Source organism: Zootoca vivipara, chromosome 11, assembly GCF_965207765.1.
Source record: "Zootoca vivipara chromosome 11, rZooViv2.hap1.1, whole genome shotgun sequence".
In the NCBI taxonomy this organism is placed as follows: Eukaryota; Metazoa; Chordata; class Lepidosauria; order Squamata; family Lacertidae; genus Zootoca; species Zootoca vivipara.
In genome coordinates this window covers 40,862,905-40,885,890 of record NC_142594.1, presented here as the reverse complement: position 1 = coordinate 40,885,890, position 22,986 = coordinate 40,862,905, and the positions used below count along the sequence as shown (strand labels likewise).

The 22,986-nt window shown below is 43.0% G+C and overlaps 1 protein-coding gene across 4 annotated transcripts in view; it reads left to right on the top strand.

Moving 5' to 3' along the window:
• NRP1 (neuropilin 1) overlaps window positions 1-17,647 on the top strand; it is a 129,638-nt gene extending 111,991 nt beyond the window's left edge. For all 4 annotated transcript variants that reach the window (XM_088654446.1, XM_035130126.3, XM_035130125.3 and 1 more), the window contains 5 exons: window positions 5,695-5,832; window positions 8,404-8,675; window positions 9,688-9,781; window positions 11,073-11,129; window positions 13,291-17,647. In XM_088654446.1, the coding sequence (XP_088510572.1) occupies window positions 5,695-5,832; window positions 8,404-8,675; window positions 9,688-9,781; window positions 11,073-11,129; window positions 13,291-13,583 (854 nt within the window). In that variant the 3' untranslated portion in view covers window positions 13,584-17,647. The remainder of the gene's footprint in view (window positions 1-5,694; window positions 5,833-8,403; window positions 8,676-9,687; window positions 9,782-11,072; window positions 11,130-13,290) is intronic.
• The last annotated feature ends 5,339 nt before the right edge of the window (window positions 17,648-22,986 follow it).

Sequence of the window (22,986 nt, the reverse complement as noted above, 5' to 3'; positions counted from 1 at the left end):
GAAAAATGTGAAGGCAAGGAAGCACATCCTACAAGCATTAGCTGAATGCCACCCCTTGCAAGAAGTCATGGGCCTGTTCAGCACTGTGGGGGAGATGCCAGAGCTACATCCCATTCAAGCTTCCATTCATGCAAGAATTGTAAACTGCCAAGTCCAAGCTCCTCAATTCAATCTTTCTTTCTTGCGATTCAGCAAATTACATGACATTGAGACCAGTGGGATGTACCACTGGTACATCAAAGTGACAGAAGCTTGGGAAGTGTGGGCTGCAAGAATGAACTGAATTCATTCAGGAACCTGCAAAAGCAACATGGAACATGTATACTTACAAAGTGCTTGGGCAGAAATGTTGTTCTGATGCTTTTGCATGTGTACCCTGAGAAGTGAGGCTCACTGAGGTCAATCAGGCTTACTCCCAATTAAGCAAACATTAGGAGTGCAGCTGTAAACCTTCTAAGGACACTGCATATATTTTTCCAGATGTCCGTTATCACCCTGCAACAGCTCCTTGCTCTAATCAATGTTCTTCACACTACTGTAAACATTTTAAAAGTAACATTTGCAGGGGCACAGATAAAATTGCCCTGTCAAGGCACTGAGCTGCTGCTGCTGCCGCCGCCACCAGTTGGTAACAATTGGTGACCGTTAGTGGCCTCCATGTGAGGGTCCTTAATGTGCAAGCCACCCCTTTGTCAAGAGTTCCCTACTGCTAAAAGTCCACACTCAAACTAAAAGTTGCATAGAGTGTTTCGAAATTAGTCTTCTTCAAATGTTCACCTTCTTGAAAATGGCATTGGGTTATAGCCAGCATTGGTCTTGCCCAGAGAAGGCACACTGAAATTAATGAGCATGGCTAACAGGCCCATTGATTTCAGTGGTTCTGCTCTGAGTAGTGCTTCATTCGATACATCCCTTTGTGTCTCCAAAGTGGAAATTTCATTGGTGGCATCCCATCCCTTCTTGCTTAAAACAGATGTGTGCAAAAAATACAACACGGGAGGGGACCCTTTGTAGACCAAGATAGACAAATGGTATTGCACAGAATTTGTCCAACTGCTTGTTCATGTGGAGTATTAATGATTCCAGCCGAGAGCAAGATGTGGCCAAGAAACACAGCTGTTGGCTACTCTCACAGGCCAGATTTGCTTTAATTACATAATGCCATGTACCTCTATGCTTGTTAAAGAGTCATATGGAGATTTTGCTGCACATCACCCATTAACTCTAATTCAAACAGCTTGTTAGGCAACTAGTGCTGCCGTATTCTCTGGCAAACTGAAAATGTAGGAATTTGTGGGGGGGTTTCTGAGCAAACCTGCACTTCTGGTTCTGTTGACTCAAGGCAGTAGCTCGACTGCTAAGTCATTTTCAGATGCCAGCCCTGAAAGCCCAGCCAAGACATTCAGGGGCTTGTTTCAAGTGCTCTACATATAATGGAATAATTTGGAATATTGCAAACCAGCAAGCTTGTACTCACTTGAATTGGCATTTCCCTGCAATATATTTGTCTCATCACTTGGCCATCTTTTAAATTGCCTAACTGGGTATTTTAGACATCTGCTGTGTGTTTTTTTTAAAAAAATAAACAAACATCTGCACTAAAATCACAAATAAAAACATCTGCACTAAAATCACAAATGGGCAATTGTAAATTAGCATCAATTAATTGAAATAGTATGTTCAGTTAAGGTTTAGTTACAGGTAGGTAGCCGTGTTGGTCTGAGTCAAAACAAAATTAAAAAATTCCTTCACTAGCACCTTAAAGACCAACTAAGTTTTTATTTTGGTATGAGCTTTCGTGTGCATGCACACTTCATCAGATACGGGTTAAGTTAAGTTAAGATACGGGTTAAGTTCATCAGTTAAGGTTTGTGAGCAATGATGACAGCTACCTGAGTTCCAATGGAATATTTGAATTATGGTGCAATTCAACAGGCTGGAAACAAATTTAGCTGGCATGAATTCCTTCATATTGTACACCCGACCCACACCTATTCTGTAATGTTAGTGTGCAATATTTTTCAGGCCCACGAGGGCCCATATTTAACCCAATTCTGCAATTTGCCATGTATGTGGATTTTTTTTCCTCTTTCTCATTTCAAAAAAATTAAATGCAATTGATGCAACCTACCAGGTGTGGGTCACAGTCCATCAGCTGAAATCTGGTGCAGTATGTTTTCATTATCACAGGAATGCTGGTGGTGTAGGGTTGCCCTGCATTACCTCATTCCTGGTGAAAGAGAATTGAATTGTTGCACTATCAATCTTCCTAGTTGAGCTTGAAGCATCATCTGTCACGACAGCAAGACAATATTTCAAACATGAGTTCATGTTTGAGATTATGGGAGTTTCTTTTCATTCTTTTGTTAATTAGGGATAGGGTTTTTTTTAAAAGGTGGACAATGTCTTTAGATATTGACCTTCTTAATGTTACCTGGTTGAGAAACAGAGGAGGGTTATTAATTTAGAAGTTGTCCATTGTCAAGTGGGCATTTTCTCCCAACAAAGTATATTACCTATTTTGAAACTTTTTTTCTGTAAATCCCAAAAAACACAAAATGATTCAATTGAGTGGAATTTGTTTTTACATTAAAATTTCAGGCTCCATTGAAAGATAATGAACTATTTCATGTAAGACTACTAGGCACAACTAGACAAAATCTGGAAACAAGATATGATCTCATCCAGGCCAAAATAAGCTACATAATACCAGACTTCCCTTGTTTTACAGGGAGCTTCTTTTGAAGCCTATTTTGTATTTAGTTGGCTGTGGGCCACATTTGTCTCTCGTCCTTTCCAAATGTATTCATTTAAATGCTGCCATCTTGTGGGCCAATTAAAGTACATGCAAAAAAAATTGATTTCTTTACTTACAATCATTGTTACCATCTACAATATAGTGTATGATTTGCAAAAGTAGAAAATAAGCCCCATCCCTACTAATTCCCCTGGGACACCACCCACTATTCCACCACGCACCACAAAACCTCCAGGTAAAAACCTGGCAAGCCAGAAGCTTATACTGCCTAGCAGACTTCTACAAAAATAACAAACCCATATCAACACAAGAATTACAGAACAAACTAGGGGGTACCCAAATGCATGGCCTCTTAAACAATCCAGTAGTAAAATCAGCAGCAACTAGGCCATTAACAACCTTCAAAAACCTCTCCTAACAACAAAGAGACACCCATACTTGTGAAAGTTCCCGACACATTTTAGAATCCTAATTTTCCAGGATTCTAAAACACACAGAGAACCATAGCTGCCAAGTCTCCCACTGAAAAATGCGGGATCAGCAGCGGCACGGCACCGGAAGTCGCTTCTACGCATGTCTGGACATCCTGATCAAGTTTCAGATTACACCAAATTGGGAGGGGTGGCTAATACCCCAGAGGACAGGATCACACTTCAAAATGACCTTAACAGATTAGAGAACTGGGCCAAAGCAAACAAGATGAATTTTAACAGGGAGAAATGTAAAGTATGTACTGCACTTGGGGGGGGGGGGGAATGAAAGGCACAAATACAGGATGGGTGACACCTGGCTTGAGAGCAGTACATGTGAAAAGGATCTAGGAGTCTTGGTAGACCACAAACTTGACATGAGTCAACAGTGTGATGTAGCAGCTAAAAAAGCCAACGCAATTCTGGGCTGCATCAATAGGAGTATAGCATCTAGATCAAGGGAAGTAATAGTACCACTATATTCTGCTCCGGTCAGACCTCACCTGGAGTACTGTGTCCAGTTCTGGGCACCACAGTTCAAGAAGGATACTGACAAGCTGGAACGTGTCCAGAGGAGGGCAACCAAAATGGTCAAAGGCCTGGAAATGATGCCTTATGAGGAACGGCTTAGGGAGCTGGGTATGTTTAGCCTGGAGAAGAGAAGGTTAAGGGGTGATATGATAGCCATGTTCAAATATATAAAAGGATGTCATATAGAGGAGGGAGAAAGGTTGTTTTCTGCTGCTCCAGAGAAGCGGACATGGAGCAATGGATTCAAACTACAAGAAAGAAGATTCCACCTAAACATTAGGAAGAACTTCCTAACAGTAAGAGCTGTTTGGCAGTGGAATTTGCTGCCAAGGAGTGTGGTGGAGTCTCCTTCTTTGGAGGTCTTTAAGCAGAGGCTTGACAGCCATATGTCAAGAATGATTTGATGGTGTTTCCTGCTTGGCAGGGGGTTGGACTGGATGGCCCTTGTGGTTTCTTCCAACTCTATGATTCTATAACAGCAGAAAACTGATTAAAATCTGGGGGTTTCCCATGAAAAACGGGAGACTTGGCAGCTATGCAGAGAACCCCTATGAGTGCAGGACTCTCCCCATTGCAGACAGTCACCAACCACAAGTTGAGGGACATCTGAAATGGCAAGGCAGTGGTGGTGCCAGCACACTTGTCCTTGCTGCCACCTTCACATACTTCCTTGACACCTTATTACAATGCTTGAAGATGGCTACAGACCACATCTGCATTTAGGTGCACATCTGGATGCAAATCTAGAATTTGGCATCTTCTTATCTGTATTGAGGTGCAAAAAAAGCATTCTGAAATCAAAACATAAATAATTCTTCTAACACTGAGAATAGTCTTTCTGGAATGCTGAGAAACTCTTGAAGCACATGCTCAGGAAGCAGATGGAGGAAACAGATTATTTAAATGCAGAGCAGGAATTGATACATTGTGGATACCTTTCTGTGGCGCAAATAGGATATGAAGTCCATCAAGGAATTCTCTTAATAGTGTTTTCACATGTGGAGCATTCCCTGTTATTGGAAGAAACTGGGCAAGATTGCTCTTATGCAAATCTCTCTATGCACAATGGAGCTCCCATTGGCAAATTGAAACAACAGAATGAATTTGAAAAGGATGTGACATTTGTTAAAAATGGGGGGGGGGGCTCTCCATTTGGACACTGTGTGTTAAACTCCAATTTATAAGTGATGTGCTTTGTTGTCCATTTGTGAATTAATTTATTATGAACATTGGCAGATCTACTGATGATATCATTGCTTACCTGAGTCTCTGGCTATAGGCTTACCAAGTAGTAGCAACAGGCAGTTGGCAACCCACCACTTTTGTGTTCCCACAGTGGCCTGGACTGCTACTAGTTTGGAACATTGTGGGAACTTCAAAATGGCGGGCAGCTTAGAGATGGCTACTGCAGACTGTGACAATTCTCCTGCTGCCACTGTCCGCCACTGTCCGGTGGAGGAGACCACTGGTGTAAGAGGGGACCCACTACTGGAGGGCACTTTACCATGCAGCCCTCACATCTGGCACCAGCTTTTTCACCGTCCTTTATTTTCTGGTTTTCTTCCAAGCCATACTTTGCTGTTGCATCTAAAGCAGAAAACTGTAGCTTGTGCTTGCCCTACAATGAGGGTTGCCAATCACGATTTGAGCTGCATTCCACCCTTGCTCACATAGCGTAACACCATGGTTTGGTGTTATGTCTGAACCAAACCATCCATCCTCTAACCATTTTCAGCAAATGGTGCAAGAGCCAGATGAATGTTGCCTGAAAATGTTGAGCAGACATTGACAGGGCATTAGGGATGGGTGTTCTATTTGGGGGGAGAGAGGGGCGTAAGAGAAAAATGTGATGTTATTAACTTATTATTGTATCTCTCTCTCTCTCTCTCTCTCTCTCTCTCTCTCTTCCTCCCATTCCTCCCTCCATTGCTGAAGAACTCCCAGCATATGGTTTCAACTGTGGTTTTGGCTACAGTTCTCAGAAGACAATCTGCCGTTGGGAGCATGACAGCCAACTGGACCTGAGGTGGGCAGTGGTCACCAGCAAACCAGGACCCATTCAGGACCACACAGGTAAAGTAGGGTTCACAGCTGAACTAGCAGTGGCGGGAGAAAGAGAGCACTGGGTTCAAAATCAAAAGGTCTTCCAGGGAACAGTATTTCATGTTACTGAATTCCACGCTGACAACAACAAAAAAAGAACTGTTTTACGATCCTTCCTAGGATTATGGTCAAATTGAACTGAATGTGCTACAGCTATTCCAGAGCCTTTTGTCTCCTGTATGCCTTTCAATAATACCTGGATCAAGCTATATATGTTACAAATATATCTAGAAGTCCCTTAGCAGCACCTCAAGCCATCTCATGCTTGATTCTTGTTACCTTCAAAATGTAATAAGCAATGGGGCATTTTGTGACCCACGTGTGCCTCAATTATTGGTCTCCTTTTCATCTATGCAAATGTCAAATGTGCTGGCTGTGACCCCCCCCCTCCTCCCATCTCCACTTTTTGCACCCCCTCTCCCTCCCTCTTTTTACTTAATGAGAATGACAAGGAAATTAGACAAAATTGGGCTCCTTAAATTTAGAGACGCTTTCAATTGAATCTTAAGACAAGTACATTTAGTTTTATGGGGTAGAAGGGGGAAAACTTATAATACTTTGACTATAAATGGTACTGTACAAATAAATGGCATCAAATTAAGCAAAAGGCAGTTATCTGAAACGAAAGCTGCAATAATGGGGAAAAATTGATGCAAAGTAAAATGAAATGACTTAGTGAGATCTGACATTGAAGGGAGGTTAAAAGCCATGTTAGCCATGGACTGACAAAATCTAAAAGGCATGCATAAGTTGAGCACTAATTAAGACAAAGTAGGCAGAGTTCCTGACCCAGAGCTGCAATAATATTCTTGAAATGAAAAATATTTGAACTTTGCCATCAGTGTCTGGAGGCAAGCACAACTTGTCCTCTCATTGAAAGGTTGTAGAAAAAATGATACTCCTTAAATGTGGTTTTGTTATCATCAGACTTTTGAGTTTCAGGTGCCTTTTACATTCCAACGCTGTAATCTGGAAACATTTCCACAGAAATATCACAAGTTCTGGTTTCTTTTTTTCTGCAAAACACTTGGGCTTGTCTTGCCAGTTTGTAAAAGGCTCTATGCCACACACCACAGCTGCTTTCTATATTTTACACAGAGAAGCGGAGCTATCAATGCATTGAGAGAAAAAATTAATCTAATAAATTAACTGCAAGATTCCAGAACTGTAAGCAGGAATGCTGAGTGGCACAAGTGTTTGGGATCAGGGTACAAGATGTCTTGAATACCTTCGTAAAATCCATGTTTCACATATGTTTTTCTGCCATCTTGCTTCCATTAAGTATAACCGGGCCAAAATTGCATGAACAAGTTGCTAAGGTTGCCATTTTGTTTTCTTTTGTTTGTTTAATTTGTACCCTGCCATTCCTCCAGTGATTTCAAGGCACTGTACATAGTCTTCCTCACTCCCATTACATCTTCACAACAACCCTGTGAGGTAGGTTATGCTGAGAGTTGGTGACCAGCCCAAGATTTCTCAGTGTATTTGATGGCTGAGGAGAGATGTGAAAAGTGTAGCCTCCTATGGTCCTAGTCTGACACTCTAACCCCCACACCACACAAGGGTCTCTCTTTACAAACTAGAAATTATACCACCTCCTCCCACCAATTCCTTCTCTCATCCTGCCTGTCTTTGTCCCTCACTAGCTGCACCAAGCAGGAATGCACAGCAGACAGGCAGTGTATAAAATGAAATAATAAAGAAATAAGTTCCTCTCAACTGGGGCTTGTTTTGCTAAGCAAACTCACGGCCTCCTTCTGTGGTGCCATGGTCCCTTCAGCTTATCCTGCCTATTTATGTATGGTGTCCCATCGAGACTCTTGTCCTTTGTGCCAACACCAGCTTTTCAAAACATGTTGCCCTCCAGGCATTTTGGACTGCAACTCCCATCATCCCTGGGCCATTGTCCAAATAATAATAATAATAATAATAATAATAATAATAATAATAATAATAATTTCTTATTTATACCCCGCCCATCTGGCTGGGTTTCCCCAGCCACTCTGGGCGGCTTACAACAGAAAAATGAAATAAAACAATTAAACATTAAAGGCCTCCCTAAACAGGGCTGCCTTCAGATGTCTTCTAAAAATCTGGTAGCTGTTTTTCTCTTTGACATCTGATGGGAGGGCGTTCCACAGGGCAGGCGCCGCCACCGAGAAGGCCCTCTGCCTGGATCCCTGCAACTTGGCTTCTCGCAACGAGGGAACCGTCAGAAGGCCCTCGGTACTGGACCTCATGATGAGAGTTGTAGTCCAAAGGGCAACAGGTTGGGGAAGGCTAGTCCACACCATCACCTGAATAATCCATAGTGCCACATGTTCTCTTTTATGGGACAGGAATCTAGATGAAGGAACAACCCTGACTTACTTAAAAGGAATCGATGCAGCCAGAGAGAGCACAGGGTAACCTGCAAGACGCTTCCATTGCAATCTATTTTTCTAAAAAGGCTAGATTAGTTTTGGAATACTTGCGGTTCATCAGGCTTAAGGGAACCAAAAGTGGGCCATTATTTCTAATGCAGTATGTTTGTCACAGCAGGAGATGGCAATTTCATTTACTCACAAGCTGATGAAAACCAGAAAGGCAAAGTTGCACGGCTCATCAGCCCCATCATCAACCCGCAGAACTCTGCAGTCTGCATGACGTTCTGGTATCATATGCTGGGCGAACACGTCGGCACACTGAGGATCAAGCTGCGGTACCAGACGCACAGAGAGTATGATCAGGTCTTGTGGATGCTGACTGGAAATCAGGGAAACAGCTGGAAAGAAGGCCGGGTCCTGCTCCATAAGTCTGCAAAGCATTATCAGGTCGGCAAATGGATATGGGCACAAATGTCCCAAACTTTTGGCTTGAGGATAGTGGGTGTGGCTGGGGAGGCAATGTAACCTGGGGGTGAGTCCTGAGAGCCACAGAGAAAGTCCAGGAGAGCCCATGATTTGAGTTCCCCACACCTGATTTAAAATGATCTCAAAATGGGAAAGACTTCTCTCAGCAGAAGACCTTGAAGAGCCATTGCAGTCAGAGCAGACCGTGCTGGTCTGACTCAGTATAGGACAGGTTCACATGTTCATCATGCCAGGGCCCAGCACCTGCTGCATTTGTGCCCTGATCTATTATGGGCATTCAGATTTTGCAGTCTGTATCCCGTGGCGGACCCTATACGCAGTTGAGTGCAATTGTGATGTTAAACTTTTAAAATGTCACCTTTTTTCCTCTGGAACAAGGGTTGTTTCTCACTCCAACTTCTCAGTTTCGTTATCTTAAAATGTTACATAACCACCTTTCAGCCACGCTTCCATATTTTAAAACAGGATGAAAGTACACAAACAGAATAACAATACAAATAGAAAGACAATACAAAGCTGCTGCAGCTAGAACAACTATTAAACTTTGAAAGTGTGGATTTAAAAAAAAAAATAGATTCTTTCCCTGGCACTAAAAGGGTAGCAAAGTTTGTACCAGCCAAGCCTCCCTAGAGAGCGAATTCCACAACTCCTTCACTACCTCCAGAAAAGCTGAGAAACCTATGATATATCTTCAGCCTTGATAGGTAGACACACAGATCATATGTCTCTGTACTCTTCAGTGGCATGTTGGCCTAAGGCAGGCATCCCCAAACTGCGGCCCTCCAGATGTTTTGGCCTACAACTCCCATGAACCCTAGCTAACAGGACCAGCGATCAGGGATAATGGGGATTGTAGTCCAAAACATCTGGAGGGCCGAAGTTTGGGGATGCCTGGCCTAAGGACTAGTTAAGGATTCTGCTTCTGGCTATTAACTCTAAACAAACAAACAAACAAGTCATTTAATTTTTCCAGGTGATGGTAGAAGGAGAAATTGGAAAAGGAAATGGAGGAATTGCAGTGGATGACATTAACTTTGACAACCACATAGCACCTGAGGAATGCCGAAGTAAGTATCATCTGACAAGAGCTACCAGATGACTCATTCAGAGCACTATTAATTCTGATGATGGCGGCTGTGTAAATAGATACAGGATCCTGCCTCTATGTAGTAAATTCTTTATCATTATTTTTCTGACCCCAGTGTTGCTGCAGCTTACCTGGGCAGGACAAGAGTGGGCCAGAGGGGCAGCTGTTGGGGCTATGACTACACATGGGCATGAGCATCCATGCACCCTCAACATTGCTGTCTCCTTGCACCCCAGTCCAGGTAAACTGCAGTGACGCTCATGTCAGGAGGCTGGCTCCTCCCCAACGCACAGGCTGCTACTGGTAATACATCGTTTTGTAATAGGTTCTTGAAGGCATATCAGAAGGAGATTTGACGGCAGCCGCCTCATGGCTTCAAATGGGGCTTGTGATGAAAAGCAGTGCTTGGGGAGGATATTTCCCCCAGAAAAGTAGCAGGTGGGAGGAGAGTGCTGCTTCCCACCAGCAACATAATCCATTCCCTCCCATCACTTTCCAGCTCCAAGACCAGAAATAAGCTTGTTAGAGGGGGGAAATAGCCTGGGGAGGGGAATGCAGCAGGGAAGCGGTTGGCAAGTGAAGGGTTTAGCACCCCTCCCATCTGCTATTTTTCTGCTTGAAATCATCCCCATCCTCCATTTATAGCTATTACAGCTGTAGACTCCAATCTAGTTCAGCCCTTGGTGGGTGATCTTCAGAATGCATCACAATAACCACTCACATAAGAAGCTGGTTATTTATAAGAGAGTTGCTCCCTAGAAGTCTAGAAGCTGACTTCCTATTTAACCTCACATGCTCCTTGTCATTTAGGTGGGTTATTCCTAGATGGGATTGTGGTCGAAGGGTTCATATTTCATAGTTCATACAACACATCCCAAATCCCTTGCTTGCGCTCTGCAGCTAGCCAAACTCTTTCTTGACACTAAGGGCTGCTTGTATATGATTAAGTGTTTTACAGCACCGGGCTCCAAGATTATAAATACAATGAATGAAACATGCTAATTTTGCCTACTGATTTTCATTTTCCAGAGACAGAAGACCCCTGCTGATAACTCTCAAACTGTGCCAAGTTGGGGCAGTGGGAGGATTTTATTTTTTAACCTCCCCCCCTTAGCTAATTTTGGGAGACCAGTGTAATGAACAGCTCTGTCAAGCTGACATAATCATGCTCTAAGGCAGGAGGAAAATCCTCAATACCATTATTGCCAGCATGATAGCCAATCAGTATTTGTCACCCTAATAATCAATGCCAATTCTCTTTCCTTTGCCAGAGTCAAACGACGCAGGGAGCAAGAAAGCCAAAGTAGAGCCAGATATTAATCAAACAGGTACAGTGTTTAAAATAATGATTTTATTGCCATGTGAATCTTGGCAGCATATTAACTGATTTTAATCCCCATTCTAGTAAGATCTCTTCTGTGTATATGTGCAGGGTTTGATTGTGTACAGCCCTTGTTTCATTTTTACATGGGTTTTTTAAATGTATAAAATCCCCTTGAAAGCTGTTAAGCCTGGGACAGACAGTAGCGGACAATAGTTGTTTACAGAATCAGAGAAATGTAGAGGAGTTGGAAGTGTACTCAAGGGTCATCTAGTCCAACCCCCTACGATGCAGGGATCGCGGCTAAAGAATCCCTGACAGATGGCCTTACAACCTCTGTTTAAAATAGAATCCTATAACTGTAGAGTTGGAAACTGTTGTTGTTTTTCAGGACATGACAGGTGCTGTGAGAGAGGGATCGTTGCCAGTAGTCTAGGAGCTAACAATCATCATGATGGCAGTAATCAGCAAAATAACATAAAAAGAGGCATAATAAATATGGTAGATACTGAATTATGCCCAGGCTGGTTTGCTGAAAAGTGTGTCTAAACAGTATAGCTTCCAGGTCATGTGGCCAGCATGTCTAAGCCACTTCTGGCGAACCGGAGCAGCACACAGAAACGCTGTTTACCTTCCCGCTGTAGCGGTTCCTATTTATCTACTTGCATTTTGACGTGCTTTCGAACTGCTAGGTTGGCAGGAGCTGGGACTGAGCAACGGGAGCTCACCCCGTTGCAGGGATTCGAACCGCCAACCTTCTGATCAGCAAGCCCTAGGCTCAGTGGGCTAACCCACAGCACCACCTGGTGTTGTTTTTAGGTGATGCCTAATGCACAGAGAGAAGCAGCCAGCTGCCTCTTCTGTGGCAGGGACTTCTGCTGTTTGAGCACCACCATCAAGAAGGCCTTGCCTGGAAATGCGGCAATATGCAGACTGGAACGCAGCTGTGTTTGAAATTTGCACTTTTGTCATGTGTTTCTTTGACCAAAAGATGTGTACAAAAAAGCATATATCAGAGAGGAGAATCACAAACTGATGTGGAATTGGGGAGAACTGAACTTAAGATAGCAAAACTGACAGATTAATCTTCCCTACTCCTGCCACACATTCCTGCCAGGCATCCTTCAGATGGCAGTGAAACAAAGCATGTAGGCTGGTTCATATAAAAATACAACATAAGAGCCAATGGCCTATTTGGTTCCGAATCCTGTTTTCACAGCCACCACCGAGATGCCTGGGGGAAAACCCCAACAGGATCCAAGCACAAGATCACTCTCCCATCCCAGCAACTGGTATGGGCAGAAGTGGTCTGAAATATACTCAAGAGTTGTGTTGATTTCATGCTCTTTATTTCAGCTCATGGTAAACAGTGAGTGAGTGCTTTCCCCCAAAACCTCTAGGATCCTACCTGCCTATTGTTCTAGGATCCAAGCTCAGTACATAACAGGCTCAGTACACAACCTGATAGTCCTTTAGATATCCGAATCCAATACTGTTTCAAAACCAGCAATAGAACTGGGCCATACCTGTCAAGTCTCCCGCTGAAAAATGTGGGATCAGCAGCGGCACGGCACTGGAAGTTGCGTAGAAGCAACTTCCGGGGTGGCTCTTCCCATGTGTGGGCACCGGAAACTGGGCAGAGCGGCACTGGAAGTCACTTCTACGCATGCCCGGTGGCCATCTTGGTGGTAGCCGCATGGCGATGGCCGTCTTGGTGACGGCCGCCACCATGTGGCCACCACCAAGATGGTCCCCCCGGGCATGCGTAGAAGCAACTTCCAGTGCCGCTCTGCCTGATTTCCGGTACCCACACATGGGAAGAGCGGCACCCAAAATGGAGGCTCCCTGGCAGGTAGGAAATCCGGGGGATTTCCGGGATTTTTCTCCATTCGGGAGAATAGCGGGAAATTGATTAAAATCCGGGGGTTTCCCGCGAAAAACGGGATACTTGGCAGCTAAGAACTGGGGCCAGGATTAAGTTAAAACACATTGAACACACCCATCTATAAAAACAGAACAAAAGGACCCCCATCTCAAATATATCAAGCTCCATCTTCTGTCACTTAACACACACCATTCACATCCTCATGCCTGCCTTTCATTCATTCACTCCCTCAGCTTTAGATGCCCAAGTCACATCCTCACTGTTGCTCTTTGTTCCCCTGCAGGCTTTACTCCCGATTACAGTGAGAATGGGGAGACTTTCAACGACAACATCTCCAGAAAGCCAGGAAACGTGCTGAAGACTCTTGACCCCATTCTAATCACCATCATAGCCATGAGTGCACTGGGCGTGCTTTTGGGGGCGATCTGCGGCGTCATTCTGTACTGTGCCTGTTGGCACAATGGGATGTCAGACAGGAACTTGTCTGCCCTGGAGAACTACAATTTCGAACTGGTGGATGGTGTGAAATTGAAAAAAGACAAACTGAACGCACAGAATACTTACTCAGAGGCATGAAGATGTAGGAGCAGCTGAAGAAGTTTTAGAGAATTGAGGCAGAAGAACATGTAACCAGCTTAAGGCTGGGGAACTGTGGATCTTCTATTACTGTACAGCCTGGAAACTGCGTTGAGGACGCTGAGCCAAGCTTTTCTCAGGAGCTTCAGTGAGTGTAACAGATATCCTAAAACTTGGACAACAATCTGTGTTAAACAATCTGAATCATGTACAGTCTACTTCTGTTTCTGTTTTAATTTGAAATAATCAAATGCTGGTGTTGAGACCAAGTATGATTGACTTAAGAAGGGATGTTTCGTTTTGCTTTCGTTTTGCCTTCCCTCCCCGCCTCCCTCTTGGTTTGTTTCCTTCCTACTTCCAGCCCCCTCTGCAACTTTTGATGAGCAAGTTTTACTTTTTACTGTGCAAAAATCCAAGATGCTGTCACAAAGTGTATTCCGGTGGGGGTCCTTTAGATGGACACGCTCTCTGTAGCTCAGTGCCCAGAAGAAGACTAAAACATTTGGGAGTAACAGCAACTTGGTGGTTTCCTGAACCTGTATTTGTGTATAATTGCTTGTGTTGTGCATAGGCAAAGGAGGGTTAGGGGTGTTTTTGAAACAAAACAAAAGTACTGGTAGCATCAGTACTGGTCTAGTGTGTCAGCTCTGTTTACCAAGCAATACAGTCAGAATTTTATTGATGTTTCTCAGTGTTGTGCTAAACTTTGTGCTTGTGAATTCCATACAAGAAACATGTGCCATCACCCAGAAACAACCGGCGAACCAAGTGTACTGCCTAACACTGTAACAAAAACAAAGCAAAAGTCCTTGGCACTGGCTAGTGTGTGTCCTCTCAAGTGCCTTTTTGTTTGTACTGCTTCTCATTGTGTTATCATCAACTCCAGCTTTGTCTCCCTCGCTCTCGCTCTTTCTCCAGTTAAAAGTCCTTGTCCTTGTTACATACCCTAAGGGCTCACTGACTAACGAGAAAGTATACTTTAGTGTAAGTAAACCTTGGGAAGGCAAGGGCTTAAGGAAACGGGACAACCTGGTGGCTTGATTCTTCCACCTCCTTGTATTTCAGTTTCATGTCTCTGGACCATTTTTGTACAAAGCTGCAATATTTCCTGCCTTCCTCCTCCTTTTACGGTTCTTTCATATAGAATGTATTTTCAAATATAAGCGATCTCTCTCTTGCTCTCTCCTCCTCTTTGTCTCTACGTAGATTGTTGCATAAGCATTTGCCATTGTCAAGGAAAGGGAAATGCAGCTTTAATTTGCTGGTAATGGCAAAAATAATTTTATTAGACTTTTGTGTTGTGTTTTGTTTTGTTTTTCTAAAGTAAGGGAAATTTCTTAACTCTACCCTCCAAAGTTGAACTTTGGGTTTTCTTGTTAACAGCATAAAGTGACAGTATCTGTTTTTCCCCCCTTTAGTAAGCCATGCATTCATATTAATAGACGGCAATGAATAATTTTTCCTGCAAAGTAAACACCATTCTTGCCATCTCTTAGCCCTGCTATCCAATTTAAAGGGGGTCGTCTCGGTGTTGGATTGATTTGTGCTAATTAGGGTTACACTGATGCTGCTACAAATAGATGGTGCTTATGTTGGCTTGATCAACAAGTTGCTTGCTAAACAAAATTCAGTACGTAACATATTAATCCTAAATGAGGACACAACATTCAAATGGAGAATGTACCAAACCACATGGGGATTTTGTTGCAAATTACTCTTCTAAGAGCACTGTGTATACAAATTATTTGTAGGTCCACTTCCCCCCCCCCCTTTCAGGAACAGCTGACTTAATGTTGAAAGTAATGTCTATACAATGTAATTGATAACTGATGCAATGCATTTAGGAATTAAATGATTTTCTGAAATAAGGTCTTAAATGACCAGAAGAGTCACCACAAGGTTATTTTGCCACCTCAGTGCTGTGCGTATGGCAAATATTTTGTTCAAATGCACCTTGACATGGTGGGAGCTGGCATTTACTGTAGCAGAGCAAACCTTTGGAAACTATGCTTTGCTCCGGGAATATCGCCCACACAAGGCTGAATTTCAGGCTCAATATTTACCCTGAGAAAAATCACCTTAACAAAACGTAGCATGTGAATCAGCTTTTAGATATCCAACCTATAGTGAAATTGGCTCACCTTGCCAACTAATTATCCCAAAGGGAAGAGCAAGCTCAAATAATTTTTGACTGCACTTGTTTCATGTAATATTTAGTTGTGTTATGTAATTATTGACTCTTCTTTCGTCACATGAGCATCTTAAGATCCGCGACCTAAATACATGCAAACATCGTTTAAGGTAGGTGGGTTTACTTGCAAAGACATGCACTTGGCAGAACTTGGAAGCAATGAGCCAAGCTCATGTGTCGTCATTGAGAAAAACTGGTTCACACATGCATGAACATACAAATGAAAAAACTGCCTTCCACTGAGTCACATCATTGGTCCATCTAGCCTGATATTGACCTCCCCGAAGTTTCAAGTAAAGAAGGGTCTTTCCTAAGTCTGCTGTATGATAAGCTTTTAAATCTAAGTGTGCTGGAGATTGACCTGGGCATGCGCTGTACCACTGAACAATGGCATTTCCTTATCACTTTATCTCATCACTTCATTATTCAGCTTGGGGTGATTCTCAGTTAATTCTGTGAACTATCTCCACAGAAGAATATTGTGTTTTGAGCTGGTGCTAGATACACTAATGTGGTTTTTTAAAAAACAAAAAAACTTTGATACATCATTCACACGTGTGGATAATCACTGGATAGCACTACAAAACACATCATAAACATGCATGTGTGAACCAACCCCAGTAGAGTACAACCTCTACTATACCAAATGTTATTTAGTGCAGAACCAAACCCAGAAGCAGCATGTTCTCTGCTCCAGAGGACTGCTTAAAACCTTTTCAGTGACATTGTATGGATCTTAAGTTGCTCATGTGAAGAGAGCAGTATCACAAGCCTCTCTCCGGGAGCAACATGGAACATGTGAGCATGAATATAGACTCATGACTATCACAGAGGGGAGGGGGAAGCCCAAGTAAATTCATTCCAAAAAAAAACATTTCAATTTGTTTAAATGGATGCGGGGTTAGCTATTTGTTTTGTTCTAGTTGGAACAGCAAAGCTTTTGGCTGCAATCCACCAGGCACTGCCAGTGTGCATCCTCCATTTGTTTCAGTGTGTGCCAACTCCACAGAAACAGATCAAGCTCTACAAGAGTAGTGCTTGGTGCATTGCACCCTTTTTCCTATGGCTTCATCTAAAACTTCCCGTGCCAGCAACTCAATGCCTGTGATGGGGAGCATTGGCTGCTGCGCCACTGTCACATCCCAGAATAATATGGAAGGGGGAGTTCCATGAATATTATTCCAGCATGGGGCAGATATGTCAGCACAGACCTTTGGAGAGCTGATGAGCCAGAGTGCAAATTTGTATGAACAGAATAAGGAAACCCCAATGCTGTGGCTGTTTAATGCTAGAACGGAAGAACAAGGGATATGATTTCTTCAAACAGGAATTGAATGAAAACTGCCCTTTCAAGCAAAGGAAAAACGATACTGCAACTTTAGATGGAAAAGAAAGTATCTTGCACTGATAAATATATTTAAAAAATATATGTTTATAAAGTTATTAATTTGTAAAGGCAGTGTTACGAAATGTTCAGTTTATATTGTTTTAGATTGTTTCATAATTTTGAAAGTGTAAAATAACATATTTTTTTCTTTATCAAAAAAAAAAACTTATAAAAATCTTCTGTAGTAAAATGAATTCATTTTACTGGTATATTATTGCTTCATGTTTTGTACCATCATAAAATTTTGTGCGAATTTTTTTACAGAAATTTTTTATTTTCTATGACAATATGACACTTTTAAATTGTTATTTCAAAATGAACAGCAAAGCCTTAACTTTAAATGACGTTTGTATTCTCGGACACTGAGTAGCATTTAAAAAAGGGTTGGGGGGGGGGAACACATAGGATTGAATTGTAATTTAAAATTTCCAAACAATGACTACTACATTCCAAAGAAACAGTTGAATTAAACATTTTCATAAAATACCCCATACCTTCATGACTTTTATTATGCTTACAGCTGTACTGGTTTTAAAAAAAAACAGCTTGCCTTTTAAAAGCATCTTTTAACAAGCACAGATGTTAAGATTCTCACCAGCTAGTCTGAAAACGTGCCTGAAAACAGACTAAAACAAGGCAGCACTGAAGGCAATTCCATGTTCAAAATCCACCTCTGGAATGTCCAACATCACATTATGACGACCGGCATTAGCTATCAACTCTTCAGCTCAAAGTTCCTCACCGAAACTCACGCACTGAGTGAGCTTGCCACAGATACCCCAGAAAACACAATCTTTGCATTGAAACTTTTTTTTTTTCTGTGCATGGATGAGCCATTTGCAAAAGCCAACTGAATGGGAGAAAAGCAGACCACTGCCAGAACTTCCCATTTCATAGAATCGTAGAGTTGGAAGGGACCCCAAGGGTCATCTAGTCCAATGTAGGAATCTTAGCTAAAGCATCCATGACAGATGGCCATCCAACCTCTGCTTAAAAACCTCCAAGGAAGTTTGGTGCCATGGAGGTCCTAGCTGATCAGTCCCATAGGGATGCTGGGCAGGCAGGCAGGCAGGCAAGCAAGCAAGTGGCTATGAGAACTTGCCCAAACAGAAAACGGACTCCTCCTTTTTAGGGTCAGACAGTGGATGCTGCTCCATTAGGAAAATTGAGACACTGCCCCATCAACCTCAGGCAGTGCCCAACTGCCTGATTTCTCACAACCAGCCCAGGGAGGTGGCGCTGCCTGTCATCTCCCTGCTCCATAGTCTCTGTGTTGCCCTTGTAGAACTTTGTAAGGAGAAGGATGAGCACACAAGTAGAATGAGTTTACTCCAAGCCTGACATTGGCTCTGGTTCCAGCTGCTGTCGGGCTCCTTGCCTTCCACCTCATCATTTCCAATGGTCGCCATCCACCACTTGATCAGGTGGGACCTTTCTGGGCCTGTGAGTCACTGCTAAGGTGCTAAGTCCAACAGAACTCCCTGGCCATTCAGAACGGCAGTGCTGAAGTGTAGCAGAAACCCACGATGGCAACTCCTTCACATGACAAGCTGTCATACGGTTTGCTTAAATTTTGTCCCGTAAAAAAACAGAACTTCAATCCCCAGTTCAAGACCGCCTGCACTTTACCACTGCAATAAGAAACCTGCTCCATGCCTCTCACATGCCCTGCCCTAGCACAGGAAATTGAAATAAGAGGTTTGGGACTATCATGGTCAAGTCACTCACACACATTTAGTCCATTAGGCTTGGGAGTGTGGAGCCTACAAATGCAAACACTACCAAGGGGGTGGAGGGCATGTTCTGGTGCAAACCCCAAGCTGTTAATTTTACTTTTTAAAATTGCACTCACACACCCCTTTCTCTTTTCTTTCCAAGAGATCTTATCAGACATATTCCAGACAGGCAAAAGCACTCGGGGAGGGTGCAAAGCAGGGGCAATGAGGAAGTTGCCTGGAGAGAGTTCTGAGGGCCAGGTGGAGAGCCATTTGGCCTGCTTGCAGGCTTCCCATTGGCACCTGGCTGGCCACCTTGAGAACAAGATGCTGGGCTAGATCAGCCATTGGCCGATCTAGGCAACATAGTCCAAGGAATGAGAGAAAGATGGCAGCCACAATCCCTACACATGTGTGCCTTCTGTTTCATATCCACCAAGAGTTTTTGCCACTGAAGGGGATGCAAATGTCTGCTGCTCATTGAGGAGTTCCTATGTATGTGAGAAAGGGCCACTGTGAAATGATCAGCTACAGCAAGACAACTAAGAAAAATGGAGATTTCTGTCCGATCCTCTAGAGGCAGATAACTGAAAAGATATATTCCATTATAATATAACTAATGCTAAAGATTCTTTTTTATTTAAAAAAAATGTGGTTGAGGGTAACCAGAGGCATGAGATACAGCGGAGAGGAAGAAATTAATGCTTTAACAAATCATTGCTCTGCGAGTCGACACGCTAGTAGGCACAAAGAGCAGGATACAGTAATTATGAGCTGTAATATGAATTAGCTGGACTGCTGGGATCAAGTACCATTCATGTTACTAAATTTAACACTTATCTGACAGTCAAAACCAAGTTTAGAAATTGTAACTCCAGGGAAACTAAAACTGCATAACCATTTGGTGTGTGTGTGTGGTTTTTTTTTTAAGAAAAAAGAAAAAAGCCAAGTGGAGCAATTATGAATAATGAAAGGCAGACAAGGATCAGATTTAAAATAGCACATGCAGCGACAGAGATACATACCTTCTTTCCCAGACTATGACAAAACTGAAGCTATATTAAACTAGGTATGAGATAAACCTTGGTGTCATATTTGAGGTAATGGAGTAGGAGAAACCAAAGCAGAAATGTGGATGGGAAAGAACCAGAGGCACAACTGAAGCTTTGCTGGCTTCGCTCCCATTGTTAAAGAGTTAAGCTATGGTTTGTTAGATCATTTTTTAGCATTTTTTTTTTCTAACAATATATGTGAACTGATGTGATGAAAACAGTGCTTCTCTCTTATGGGTTTATGTCTTTTCCTTGGATCCCATAGCAATGACCATCATCACCATCACTAAATGTATTACCTGTTCTTCACCAGTAAGTCTCAGGTTACAACAATTCAGAATTCAAGACAGTAAAAAGCAGATTGCAATCACAGCAATCTTCTTTTTCTTCTTCGGCGATCACTCGTATCCGAGTAAGATTGTCTTCCATAAACACGATTTTAACAATGGGTCCGTAAGTGACTGTGGAGGCCAATTCTGAATCCACATGTCCTTTACAGTGGGGACATTGGTTTCCAGGCGGGAGTTGATCATGGTGTGGATTTGCCAAGCGTGCCTTCCTCTTAGCACGTTTCTCCCTTGCGTCCTAAGATCACGTTTCTTCAAAGCCCATGACACCTTTGGTAAAGGCTGTTCTCCAACTGGAGTGCTCGCAGGTCAGTGTTTCCCAGTTGTCAGTGTTTATACTACATTTTTTAAGATTGGCCTTGAGACAGTCTTTAAACCTCTTTTGTTGACCACCAGCATTACGCTTTCCATTTTTAAGTTCAGAATAGAGTAGTTGCTTTGGAAGACGATCATCAGGCATCCGCACAACATGACCAGGGTGGTTCACAGAAAAGATCACAACATATATAATCAGAATAAAAACAACAACCCAATAACACCCACCCACCCCAGAAAAGAGCCACATTTTAAAAGGGTATAGGATGTCAAACAGATCAACCAAAGGCCTGGTTAAAAAGGAACATTTTTTCCTGGTGCCTAAAGGTGTGCAATGAAGGCACCAGGCAAACTTCCCTGGGGAGAGCATACCACAGACAGGGAGCCACTGCAGAGAAGGCCCATTCTCATGTTGCCACCCTCTAGACCGCTCGACGAGGTGGCACACAAAGATGGGCCTCAGATAATGATCTCAGGGTCAGGGTAGGTTTATATGGAAAGAGGTGGTCCTTGAGGTATTGCCATCCTGAGCTGTTCTTCAGAAGTTACCAAAAGCTGTATATACAGTGAAGAAGCCACTATACAGAAGAAGCCTCTATGAGAAGGGAGATCCACAACTTAGGGGCTGCCACAGAGAAGGCACTCTCCCAGGCCACAAATACACCCATAACTTCAGAGGAAGGTAGAATGATCAAGAGAGCCCCTTCTGCTGATCTTAAAACCCGGGAGGGTGGGGCGGGTCTGTATGGAAGAAGCAGATCATTTCTGAATCTGAATCTATACATATAAATCAGTGTGTGCAAATTTAATGCTAATCTATATCTTCTTTTGTGCTGATGCATTTTTCCTCTTTTGGGGGCCATGTGTCATGGCCACCCAACTTCTGGTCTCTGGTTTAGGATTGTGTAAAGCCCCAGGCATTGCTGCTGCTTTTGCTAGTGCTACTAGTGTTTAACATTTTGTGTCAACAATGTACCAGGATCTCTAGAGAACAACTGTCCTTTCTATGAGTTACCGATGCTCACAAAATATCTAAAAGAAGAACGAGCTGGATTCCAATTGGAGGTCCAATTGGAGACAACAGCTGGCACCATCCAACATTTATGCAAATTATTTTTACTGGCTCATCAAGCATCCTGAGCAATTTCCTTGAAAGTTAATTCTCTCGGTTTCAGTGGAAGATACGACAGTCCAGAGCACGCCTCTGAAGGATCAGAGCAGTGACTTCTGGGTCAACGATACTTTGGAAAATAATTCTTGGAAAAACTTGACAGAGCTTCAGAAAAGGTCACCAGCTTATAATTTTCCTGGAAGATCTGAGGCCAGCAGCAATTTGTTAATGTGCACATGGACTTCATCCAAAGGTCCTAACCAGAGAACTTCCACACCACATACAGAAACATAAACAAGGCAAGAATTTGAAGCACATCTGTATGACTTGGCGTGAAGTCAATATGGCACAGACAACAAAATTACGCTGTGTTACGCTGTAGACCTGGCTTGACAGGAATAGCTTTTGACAGCCCTTGTCTCTTTAAATTCCCCTTCAGTCACACACTAATTAAACTCTATGCAGTTGCTAGAAATCCAAATTAAACTTTGCAATTCATTACTTTTGATTTGATGTCAGAGACGCATCCATTTTGTTGTTGATGTTTCTGCAGAGTTTGCTCAAATACTCTGGCCCGTGCCATCAAAAAATGAAAGGTGGCAGTAATCTTTTAATCTGGAGTTGGTAGGAGCTGGCTTGTCACAATGAGATCGTCATACAACTGACAAGTCAGGGCCTCTCAGCAAGAGGGAAGAAGGCTCTGGGTTGTAAGCTTGAGTCTTTTACAGTCAGTTGGCCTGCCTGTGGAGTTAACCTAAGGAACAGGCGAAGGAAGGTCAGAGGTAGGAAAGGTGAGATGAGATCAGCTCCCCAAAGGCAGGCCAGGTAGGCAGAGAGCAAAGCAGGCAAAAGAACCAGGGGAAGGCTTATAGGAACAGGCAAGTACAGAATGAGGGGCAAAGGTGCTGAGCTGTTGTACTGTAAAAAGACCTGGTTCTTACAAAGAGCCAATAAGGTGGCACAGCTATGTTTGGGCTGTGCTTTTAAGACTGCAGTGGGGGCTTGTGTAATTGAATGCTTTCTCTCTCTCTCTCTCTCTCTCTCTCTCTCTCTCTCTCTCTCTCTCTCTCTCTCTCTCTCACACACACACACACACACACACACACACACACACACACACAATCCCTGCACTGAAATGTTAGATGTTAAGGAGGATTCTAGCCTAGCCTTTCCCGTGGCATGCTAGCCCCAATGATGCAGTCTTATCATGGACAGCCCAGACACAAGTTGAGCATCTCATCTGGTGTTTGTGAGAAGTAGGGAAGACACATTTAGAGATGGAAAG